Here is a 12,278-nt window from a genome sequence, read left to right on the forward strand (position 1 = left end):
AAAATAAACTATTTTTACAAAAGAAACATATATATAGCCAACATCTCAGCACACAAAGGTGCACCACAAATGTTTGTTGGATTGAATTACAAACAATTATTGAAGACCACTACTCCCCATATTCCACCCTGTCCCAACCTAGCTGAAATTACTGTGTCTGCTGGCTGATCATGTGTATGTAAGCAAGAATTAGGTTGTCCTAGAGAGAAGACAATAAAGTTAGAGACAAACTTCAAGCTACTTAACCAACATGGACCACAATTATCTTTAAGATCACCAGGTCCAAACTCTCATACATAGCACAATCCTTTGGAGGAAGACTATAATAAACTTGTGTTAATTGTTTTGCTAACTGCTACTTCTTTCCATTTTTAACAGTCTTCAGAATCTCCCTAAGTGGGAGTAAGCCCAACTCCAACTTTAGAAATGACTTCTATTTATTTAAAGCAATCAGTATTTTATTTTCTCTGACCCCTATGACTGACTTAGTGGTTGGTTCCGTGAACTAAAAGAAGCAACTGAGGCCAACTGGACCCTATTTGTGGATTACCACATGAGCTATGATGTAAAGTCCCTTTTTTGGTTAGGTTTGAACTTGGAATCACATCACTCTAAGGACTGGCTACCATCTTTCAGTGATGAGGGAAAAGTCTGCTGAGAGAGTAAGGAGACAGAGAAATGAATTGGAGAATGAGAATTGGGTTCCTGGTCAAATCATTTTTCCTTCCAGCCCAGTTTCCCACTTAACTTCCTTCCTTGTGTATATGCTCAGTCATGGCCAACTCTTTGCAACACTCTGTCCATGGAATTTCCCAGGCAAGAGTACTGGAGTGGGTTGCCACGTCCAGCTCCAGGGGATCTTCCTGACCCAGAGACTGAACTCACATCTCTTGTGTCTCCCGCATTGGCAGACGGATTCCTTACCACTGAGTCACCTGGGAAGCCCTCCTACTTAACTAGGTAATAAAATTTCCAAACACCTTCCCAGTCCTGCTAGCCTGAATCTATAGGGAAGTCCTGGAAAACCTACTCTAGTCTCACCTGGTGGAGAAGGCAATGGCACCCCACTCCAGTGTTCTTGCCTGGAGAATCCCAGGGACGGGGGAGCCTGGTGGGCTGCAGTCCATGGGGTCGCACAGAGTTGGGCACGACTGAAGAGACTTAGCAGCAGCAGCAGCAGCAGCAGCAGTCTCACTTGGAGCTAGCCTTAAGGCCCATAAATTTTTTAAAAAGATTTGTGATAGGTCTGTTAATTGCCAACAAAAGTATCCTGTCAGAAGCATCCTGTCAGAAGTCAGATTGCTTCCTTTCATCTTTAAAATCAATTTTTTGTAGAGACATAAGCATAAGATCTCAATGGGTTATTATTTACATGCCTTTCATAAGTTCAAAGGACAACCTCAGTTGGGATTTCCAGCCCAACCTGGAAAAAAAAAAAAAAACTAAACAGGTTGAGAAATCTCTTCCCTCCCACTGCTCCTCCCTCCAGCTCTCCTCTCTTTGATTAAATAGGCATTAGTACACCTTTTCAAGAAGACTGTTCTGTGGTGTTCACTATCATCTCTGCAAATTTGAAACCTCAGACTCTCCCAGATGCACCTCAGCGCTGTGTATCACCGCATACCTCTAAGTGATGGGAACAGCATTCCTATCATTGGACTTGGTACCTACTCGGAACCTGTATCGGTAAGCTCGTCTCTCCCTCTTTTCTTAAATGAACGCTTTCCTAAAGGATAATCTGTCATTCATTTTGAATGGATTTCACTGATTTAATTTTTGTAGTAATGAATGAAACCATGAAGGATAGCTATTTGGCTGAATGAGTACTGAGCCAGAGGTTAAACTGGTTTACGATTTAAAAGTATGTTGACTTAACGAATGGGACCTTTCTGCTTCTTTTACTAAAATTCAGCCTGAATACTGATTATTAGATTGAACTGAAGCACATAAAATTTCTGAGTTTCTGGTTTATGATTTTCTTTAAGTTCATGTTTGAGAATTTTTAGTTCAGTCTAACAAAACTTTTAGTGAAAACCTACCATGTATGAAGCACTAGGGGCTTCTCAGGTGGTGCAGTGATAAAGAACCCGCCTGCCAATACAGGAGACATAAGAGGAGCAGGTTTGATCCCTGGGTTGGGAAGATCCCCTGGAGAAGGAAATAGCTACCTATTTCAGTATTCTTGCCTGGAAAATCCCATGGACAGAGGAGCCTGGCAGGCTACAGTCCATGAGGTCACAAAGAGTTGGTCATGACTGAGCAACTGAACTGAACCAGAATAAAGAGCAGTATGTCTAGAAATGCTACTGAAATTTGAACCATCCTGAGTGAATGAACTCTGTTAAGCTAAGTATAAGTTAAGCAGAGTTGAGGCAGGACATTGTAGACAGAGAGGGAAGCATAGAAGCACAAGGTTATCAATCTAATTATGTCATGCTTCTGCTTAATTTTTCAATGTGTGTGTGTGTGCATCAGAGGCCATAGAGATGTAAAGGCTTACAATAATAATAGCTTAAATTTTCTTAATACCTAACCATGTGCCAGGAACTAGTACTTTATAGTACATGCATTTTCTGATTTAATCCTCACAACGTTATGAAATACTATTTTATCCCATTTTACAGATGAGAAAACAGAGGCATTGAGATATAAAATAAAATCCCCTAAACCTAAAGAAGAGAGCTGGAATGTGAATCTATGTAGTTTGGTCCCAGATTGTACCTTCTGAATCCCTATACTATATTGCCTGTTATAACTATGTGTTATGTCCATGAGGCTGCATATTTTTATGACTTTCTATGTGTATTTCTATATATCAAAGTATGTAGGTCTATATATCCAGAATGTACTTAGGATGAATACATGGATAGATAGATAGTTAGGTAGATGGGTAGAATGTTAGATCTAGGATATCAATCTGATTATTTCATTCCTCTGCTTAATTATTTCAATGACTCCCTATCAATTATATGACTTCTTACTTGATGCACAAGTATCATTCTATCTTTCTACGCATCTCCTGAAACTCAGTGGGGCTCCAAGTGTTGCATTTACCAATAAAAATTATTAAGTGCCTACTATGTGTCTAGTAATATTAAATGCTACAGGTTAGAGACATTCAAAAGCAGCCGTGTGTCATCCCCCAAAGGGTTGTAATCACTTCAGAAGATAAGACATACTGCAATTAGAGAATACGGCATTAGTGGCATACTATACTGTGATGCACCAGCCACATTTGTGATCAGAAATACAGAGCTAATCCTATGTCTCACAAAATTCATAGGTGAAGAACACAACCCACTGTGGAAGATTTGGGGGAGGAGGAGACAGGGAGCAGGGTATCTCTTAGCCAGAGCACTCCTTACATTCTGTTCAAAGCCACACAACTGACAATTCCCTCACCACCGACCCAGGACTGATGAGGCAGACACTAGGGGTACCTGTGCCCAAGTCAGTCACTGGGAAATCAAAGTATTAGATTTAATGTCAGACTCTTAGTCTGAGGGCTGCAATCTGAGGCCCAGATTCAGTCTTCTCCCCTTAGTGGGCCTGAGGTTCTTTACAAAACCTTTCATCCCTCAAGAGATGGAAGGAGAATGACAGGCTGAAGTAAACTGTTAACTGAAATCTTTTACAATTTGTGTATATATAATCAAGTCAGCCAATATTTGTCCTGGGATCCTGTTCCATTTTGATACGGAAGCTAGAGAGCAGCAGGCCCCAGGGAAAGATCTAGGCTTATCTTGAGGGAAGGCTGGGTGGGCGCAGAGGTGAAAGGCAGAGATAAAGAAGATTTAACAGCAAGCTCTCCTCTGGCGTCTGCCCAGCTGGGACTGCACTGTTGCACAGGAAGTAGGAACTGTAGTGCAGCAGTCCAGAGGAACATTACTGTGCAGTTGTGTGAGGCCAACCAGCCCAGCTTCTCCTGATTTACAAAGACTTTTTTTCTCTCTCTTAATATGCTCAACTTTCTTATAAAGATTGTTCATACCTGTAGAGTCAGGGGATTTGACACAAAACGAACATTCAGTAGCACCAAGTTCTCTGTGCACTTCCTCACTGGATGATCACTAATGAAAACTGAAATGTACACATCAATCATCTCTGTACTGTTTCTCTAAGACAGCCTCCCAGAATGTTTTCATACAGGGATGAGATCATCTATAATAGCCTCCCAATAGATCACTCTTCTTTCTCTCTATCTCCGTTGGAGAAAGTCTGATAGGCGAGGGTTTTGAATCCTGTTCTTTTTTCTGCTTTGATAGAAATTAATTTGATCTTTTAATGCATTTCGGCCTATGAGTTAATAACCAATATTTTTCAAAAACTTCAAATAAAACTCAAGAATGTTACCAAGTGTGTAAATGACACAAATATAGGACCAACTGCAAGTATTTTGGAAAATGGGCAATAATTCAATAAATATTTTTGTGTGCCTAACCATGTATGAGTGGCTTCCCAGGTGGCTCAGTGGTAAAGAATCCTCCTGCCAAACAGGAGACACAGGTTTGATCCCTGTGTTGGGAAGATCCCATGGAGAATGAAATGGCATCCCACTCCAGTATTCTTGCCTGAGGAATCCCATGGACAGAGAAGCCTGGTGGCCTACAGTCCATAGGATCACAAAGAGTTGGACACAACTTAGTGAAAGTCCCTCAGTCATGTCTGACTCTTTGCGACCACATGGACTATACAGCCCATGGAATTCTCCAGGCCAGAATACTGGAGTGGGTAGCCTTTCCCTTCTCCATGGGATCTGCCCAACCCAGGAATCGAACTGGGGTCTCCTGCATTGCAGGTGGATTCTTTACCAACTGACCTAGTGACTAAGCAACAAATGTATGAGGCATTTTTCTAAGTAACACAGGAATCAAAAAAAAAAAAAAACAAAAAACAAAACACAGGGATCAAAACAATGGGTTAGAAACAGGGATTTAAAATCTGTGGGTGACTTAAAGCAGAAGAAGTAAATACATATAAAAATAAAACATAAGGAAAAGCTGAAGTGCTTTAAGAGAGACAGCACTTGTTTGAAGATGAAAGTAGTTACAAGGTTGTAACTGGGGCAGTACCTCTTCCTGGGGGGCCCTGGTTAGGATTTCTGTCACTATAAATAATTGTCACACTCTGAAGAGTGAGTCAAAGGCTTTGCACATGGGGCAGAGGAGATGGAAGTTCAAGTCCTTAAGTACCAACCAAGGAGGAACCTAAAACATCAAGGGGACGCTGTGATGGAATTCTGCAGTGACGAAGAGAGATTGGCGTCAACCTTGTATACATGGGCAAATGAGAATTTATAACCAAGGAGTAGGGTCTGGATCCATGAGTACGAAATTACTAAAAGGAAACTTTGGGAATAAGGGACAGTTCTTGCTAAACCAACCTAACAGGATTCTTGCTGAAAACAGGGAGTGACTAGACACCTCCCGGGGCACAGTTGAGTTCAGTTCAGTTCAGTCGCTCAGTCGTGTCCGACTCTTTGCGACCCCATGAACCGCAGCACGCCAGGCCTCCCTGTCCATCACCAACTGCCAGAGTCCACCCAAACCCACGTCCATTGAGTCGGTGATGCCATCCAACCATCTCATGCTCTGTCGTCCCCTTCTCCTGCCCTCAATCTTTCCCAGCATCAGGGTCTTTTCAAATGAGTCAGCTCTTCCCATGAGGTGGCCAAAGTATTGGAGTTTCAGCTTCAACATCAGTCCTTCCAATGAACACCCACGATGGATCTCCTTTCGGATGGACTGGTTGGATCTCCTTGCAGTCCAAGGGACTCTCAAGAGTCTTCTCCAACACCACAATTCAAAGCATCAATTCTTCGGTGCTCAGCTTTCTTCACAGTCCAACTCTCACATCCATACATGACCACTGGAAAAAACAGCCTTCACTAGACGGACCTTGGTTGACAAAGTGATGTCTTTGCTTTTTAATATGCTGTCTAGGTTGGTCACAACCTTCCTTCCAAGGAGTAAGCATCTTTTTATTTCATGGCTGCAGTCACCATCTGCAGTGATTTTGGAGCCCAGAAAAATAAAGTCTGTCACTGTTTCCACTGTTTCCCCATCTATTTGCCGTGAAGTGATGGGATCAGATGCCATGATCTTAGTTTTCTGAATGTTGAGTTTTAAGCTAACTTTTTCACTCTCCTCTTTCACCTTCATCAAGAGGCTCTTTCGTTCTTCTTCACTTTCTGCCATAAGGGTGGTGTCATCTGCATATCTGAGGTTACTGATATTTCTCCCAGAAATCTTGATTCCAGCTTGTGCTTCCTCCAGCCCAGCATTTCTCATGATGTACTCTGCATATAAGTTAAATAAGCAATGGTGACAATATACAGCCTTGACGGACTCCTTTTCCTATTTGGAACCAGTCTGTTGTTCCATGTCCAGTTCTAACTGTTGCTTCCTGACCTGCATACAGGTTTCTCAAGAGGCAGATCAGATGGTCCAGTATTCTCATCTCTTTCAGAATTTTCCACAGTTTATTGTGATCCACACAGTCAAAGGCTTTGGCATAGTCAATAAAGCAGAAATAGATGTTTTTCTGGAACTCTCTTGCTTTTTCGATGATCCAGCGGATGTTGGCAATTTGATCTCTGGTTCCTCTGCCTTTTCTAAAATCAGCTTGAACATCTGGAAGTTCATGGTTCACGTATTGCTGAAGCCTGGCTTGGAGAATTTTGAGCATTACTTTACTAGCGTGTGAGATGAGTGCAATTGTGCGGTAGTTTGAGCATTCTTTGGCATTGCCTTTCCTTGGGATTAGAATGAAAACTGACGTTTTCCAGTCCTGTGGCCACTGCTGAGTTTTCCAAACTTGTTGACATATTGAGTGCAGCACTTTCACAGCATCATCTTTCAGGATTTGAAATAGCTCAACTGGAATTCCATCACCTCCACTAGCTTTGTTCATAGTGATTCTTCCTAAGGCCCACTTGACTTCACATTCCAGGATGTCTGGCTCTAGGTGAGTGATCACACCATCGTGATTATCTGGGTCATGAAGATCTTTTTTGTACAGTTCTTCTGTGTATTCTTGCCACCTCTTCTTAATATCTTCTGCTTCTGTTAGGTCCATACCATTTCTGTCCTTTATCGAGCCCATCTTTGCATGAAATGTTCCCTTGGTATCTCTAATTTTCTTGAAGAGATCTCTAGTCTTTCCCATTCTGTTGTTTTCCTCTATTTCTTTGCATTGATCACTGAGGAAGGCTTTTTTATCTCTCCTTGCTATTCTTAGGGACTCTGCATTCAAATGGGTATGTCTTTCCTTTTCTCCTTTGTTTTTAGCTTCTCTCTTTTTCACAGCTATTTTTAAGGCCTCCTCAGACAGCCATTTTGCTTTTTTGCATTTCTTTTTCTTGGAGATGGTCTTGATCCCTGCCTCCTGTACAATGTCATGAACCTCTGTCCATAGTTCATCAGGCACTCTGTCTATCAGATCTAGTCCCTTAAATCTATTTCTCACTTCCACTGTATAGTCATAAGGGATTTGATTTAGGTCATACCTGAATTGCCTAGTGGTTTTCTCCACTTTCTTCAATTTCAGTCTGAATTTGGCAATAAGGAGTTCATGATCTGAGCCACAGTCAGCTCCCAGTCTTGTTTTTGCTGACTGTATAGAGCTTCTCCATCTTTGGCTGCAAAGAATATAATCAATCTCATTTCGGCGCCGACCATCTGGTGATGTCCATGTGTAGAGTCTTCTCTTGTGTTGTTGGAAGAGGGTGTTTGCTATGACCAGTGCATTCTCTTGGCAGAACTCTATTAGCCTTTGCCCTGCTTCATTCTGTACTCCAAGGCCAAATTTTGCCTGTTATGCCAGGTGTTTCTTGGGGCACAGTGGAAGATGATAAACATGATTTCATAACAAGGGTGAACAGATATGGAAGGTGAGAGGTTGTGGTTAAACTGATGTATCAGAATTCTTGCTATACTTGGACAGAGCAGAAATAAGTATGAAAGTCCATGTTGGAAAAGAGTTCAAAGGAACCTTGATTAGAGGTTGGTCCATGAAAGAATCCTTGTCAGGGTTGAGGCTGTTTTCACAGTCTCTGCCTAATGGGACCAGGAACGAGGCAGGAACCATAAGTAAATGGTCCTGGAGAGCCAAGTCTGTTTCTCAGCTTTGTTCTGCTTTCCCGTTTTGATAATAGATATGAGTGCAAGCAGTGGTAAAGAATCTGTTTGCCAATGCAGGAGATGCAGGAGGCTCGAGTTCAGTCCTGGGGTCAAGAAGCTCCCCTGGAGAAGGGCATGGCAACCCACTTCCGTATTCTTGCCTGGAGAATCCCACAGAGAAGCCTGGTGGGCTACAGTCCAGGGGGTTGCAAAGATTCTGACACGATTGCGCATGCACACGTGTATGTATGAGTGCAAGAAATGCTTTCTTCTTCGCTACAAAAGAAAACCAAAACACACAAAAAACAAACAGAAACACATTCACGTAACACTCAGGAGACGACTGCTGGTACAAGACACAATAAAGTCCCAGGGATTTCATGCACTGTTTTAAACAAACATGGCAACTTCTCCACTACAGCCAGATGTCATTCATAAACACAAGTTCAATGTGGCCTGATCTCACTTTTTTCAGAGAATTTTGTAAAGTAATTAACATTTTTAAAGTAATGGCAACTCATTTATATTATTGTAAAAGATTATGTGGGCTAGTATTTTAAGGATCAAAGAAAGTAATTCAGCTGGGGTTTGTTTTTACTTTTGTAGAGTGTGTATCTGAGTTTCATGCAGCACTTGTGACCCCTTCACACTCACTCCCGCCACAGAAGCCCTGGCTCTTAGAAATCAAATACCAAGAACTGACTTCTGCATTTTATATCATTCCTCTCCAGAGGCAATGAATACTGTGCATCAAACGGCAAAAAAAAAAAAAAAGGCTTGGTGGTTGAGGTAGATGGTAATAAAAAAATACCAGGGAGAAAAACGTAGATTCATATTTCAAAGCCATTAACCTGCCAAAGTTAAAATGGATTAAAATGAGCAGAGATGAAATATACAGGGATCAAGTGAGATGGCTTCCATAATAAATCAGGCAAAAAGTAATAAGGACTTGAACTTGGTTGGTGGCTATGAGGAAAATAATTTGGCTGGAGCCTAGAAAAGAAATAACTTGGCTGAAGGATACAAATCATGGAGTAGATTCTACAAAGCTCCAGCTACCAATTGGGTCCAAACAAAGGAGAATGAATTGTAGATCCAAGGACAAAAATGGATGTTCCATGCCCAGGTTACTACATTCTTTGGATCTAAGGTTTTGAGTGTATCTGAGTTACTTACCTTTTATTTTTGACTTACTTCCTTATTTTTTTTAACATTTAAAAATCTGAAATATACAGAGGGGTGAGTACTTCTGTCTTATTTATTTTTATTGAAGGATAGTTGTTTCACAGTGTTGTCAATTTCTGTTGTACAGCAAAGTGATTTGGTTATACATGTATATACATTCTTTTAAATATTTTTTCCCATTATGGTTTATCATAGGATATTTTTTAAATAGGGGAATACTTTTAAGGCCAACATCTGAGTAACCACCACACAGACCCAAAATTAGATATACCCACCCACAGAAACCCTCCGTGTGCCCTTTCCAGTCCAGAGCCCTCCTTTCCTCCAGAGGTAATTGGTCTTCTAACTCTAATGGCAACTATTTTCTTGCTTTTTTCTAAAGGTCATTCAACTTTTTTTCAGGTGGATTGCCTGGTTCCTCTTCATTTAGTTGTTCTTGTGGGTTGTCATCTGTTCCAGGCTGCAGGATCTTAGTTTCTCTTGCTTCTGTCTCACTGCCCACTGATGCAGCAGGTTGGTCCAGGGGCTTGTGCAGGCTTCCTGGTGGTAGAGCTGGGTCTTGTCCTTCTGATGGGCAGGGCCATGTCAATGGGTGTGTTTTGAGGTGGTTCTGAGCTCAGTACTCAAAAGACAGTACAGCCTGTCTTCTAATGGGTGGAGCTGTGTCCCTACCTTGTTGGTTGTTTGGCTTGAGGCTTTCCAGCACTGGAGCATGCAGGTTGTTGGATGGGGCTGTGTCTTGGTGCTGAAATGTAGACATTTCAGGAGCGCTCACTCCAATCAGAATTCCCTGGGGCTTCTGTTACCAGTGTCCTTGCCCCAACAGTGAGTTATAGTCTACCTTCATCTCCCCAAAAAACCCTCCAAGACCCCTGTGTAGGTCTAGCCCAGGTTCTCATGGGGGTGCTCCTTTGTACTGGGTCCCAGTGCACATGAGACCTTGTATGTGCCCTCCAAGAGTTGTTGTTGTTCAGTTACCAAATCTTTGTGACCCCATGGACTGCAGCATGCCAGGCTTCCCTGTCCTTCACCACACCCTAGAGCTTGCTCAAACTCATGTCTATCAGTCAGTGATGCCATCCAACCATCTTGCTCTCTGTTGTCCTCTTCTCCTCCTGCCTTCAATCTTTCCCAGCATCAGGGTCTTTTCAAATGAGTCGGACCTTTGCATCAGGTGGCCAAGGTATTGGAGTTTCAGCCTCAGCATCAGACCTTCCAATGAATTTTCAGGATTGATTTCCTTTAGGACTGACTGGTTTGATCTCCTTGCTGTCCAAGGGACTCAAGAGTCTTCTCCAACACCACAGCTCAAAAGCATCAGTTCTTGACTCTTAACAGTCTTCTCCAACACCACAGTTCAAAAGCATCAATTCTTTGGCACTCAGCCTTCCTTATGGGCCAACTTTCACATCCAGACATGACTACTGGAAAAACCATAGCTTTTACTATTTGGACTTTAGTCAACAAAGTAATGTCTCTGCTCTTTGATATACTGTCTAGGTTGGTCATAACTTTTCTTCCAAGGAGCAAGCATCTTTTAATTTCATGGCTGCAGTCACCATCTGCAGTGATTTTGGAGCCCAAGAAAATAAAGTCTGTCACTGTTTCTTGCCCTCCAAGAGTGGAGTTTCTGTTTCCCTAGCCCTGTAGAGCTCTTGCACTCAAGTCTCACTGGCCTTCACAGCTAAACGCTCTTGGGGTTCTTCCTCCTAATACTAAACTCTCTGACTGTCATGGAGGGCTATTTTTATGTGGCAGCATCCCTATGCAGCCTGCGTGGGTTTCATATTTTTTGGTACGAGGGTTGTTTTTAGTATAGATATCTGCGTGTGGCTGATGTTGTGGTGACCAGAGCTATACTGGATATTGATCAGGGCCTCCCCTTTGCTCTGTGGTTGTTCCTGCTCTGTCAAGGTGGAGTCTGCTCCCTAGTTGTTGTAGTAGAGGCGCCCCCCCAGATCTGCTTCTTGGTTGTATTTCTGATCTGTGGTGTAAGGGAGGCAGAAGTGGAGCACTCCCACTGGGAGAGAAGTCACTGAGTATTCCTCCTCTGGAGCTGGTCACCTGTGGGTGTGCTCTGTTGTGTCACCTTTCACCTGTTGTGCAAGCTCTCAGATTACACACTTAGTACTGCATTCAGCCCCACAGTGGGCCTTGTGTCTCTCAGATGTTGTTTTCACCAGGCCATTAGCACAGACCCACTGAAGTCAGCTCCCAGGTTGCAGTAATCATGGATTTGGCCCTCTGTGGGCACTATGGAGGCAGCTCAAACTCTGGCCTGGCCCAAGCCCCCTGTTTAAGTGCCCACAAAGTCTACAGCTACTAAAGCTAGGCCCTTCTTGGACGTAGGAGCCCTCATTGTCTGTTTAGAAGTTCTGCAGGCACTGAACTTACAAAGCTGATCTCAGGGGTGTCAATTTGCAGTTTTTGCAGTTGTGAGAAGAGATTTCAGCTTTTATTCCTTAGTTGCATGGTCCCTGGGGCTCAGCTATAGTTTGAGCACCATTCCCATGTGTGGACCACCCAAGGGGTCTGCTCCCAAGGCTGTCCTGATGCAGATAAGTCAGCCTTAGTGAGGAGGGGAGTGCGGATGCAGTGGTGGCCAGGGTCACAAGAAAGAAGCCCTTCCTAGTGCCCAGGGAGGCAAGGGCCACGCGTGGGGAGAGAGAGGCTGCAGTGGCGGTCCCAGCTCTTGCGTGTCAGTGAACAAAGGTGCTTCACTTCTACAGTGGTCTGCGTTTCCTCCACAAGCATTCTCAGCTGCATTTTTCCCTAATCCCATCCCCTTAGGCTGCCTCCTCATAGCCAAGAGCAGTGCTCTCCCCAGGTCTGCTCACCAAACCTCCCATTTAGCACCAGCCCTCGTGTGCACTGGTAACACATCTCTCAGGCTGGGGCACAGGGCGGTGGCACAGACCATCTGCAGGTCTCAGTCTTCCTGCCTCAGTCAGTGCAGTCGCTCAGTCGTGTCCT

General features: G+C 43.2%; 2 protein-coding genes across 4 annotated transcripts in view; one reads left to right on the top strand and one right to left on the bottom strand.

The window, feature by feature from the left end:
- CREB3L2 (cAMP responsive element binding protein 3 like 2) overlaps positions 1 to 12,278 on the bottom strand; it is a 254,622-nt gene that overhangs the window by 174,324 nt on the left and 68,020 nt on the right. The window lies entirely within an intron of this gene.
- Positions 1,513 to 12,278, top strand: part of AKR1D1 (aldo-keto reductase family 1 member D1) — a 51,099-nt gene continuing 40,333 nt past the window's right edge. The window contains exon 1 of one of the 2 annotated variants that reach the window (XM_081533112.1): positions 1,513 to 1,686. In XM_081533112.1, coding sequence (XP_081389238.1) covers positions 1,594 to 1,686 — 93 coding nt within the window. In that variant the 5' untranslated portion in view covers positions 1,513 to 1,593. The remainder of the gene's footprint in view (positions 1,687 to 12,278) is intronic. The other variant, XM_081533113.1, reaches the window with a different exon arrangement.

This window comes from Giraffa tippelskirchi, chromosome 10 (genome assembly GCF_054371585.1).
Source record: "Giraffa tippelskirchi isolate mGirTip1 chromosome 10, T2T-mGirTip1v1.2.pri, whole genome shotgun sequence".
NCBI lineage: Eukaryota > Metazoa > Chordata > Mammalia > Artiodactyla > Giraffidae > Giraffa > Giraffa tippelskirchi.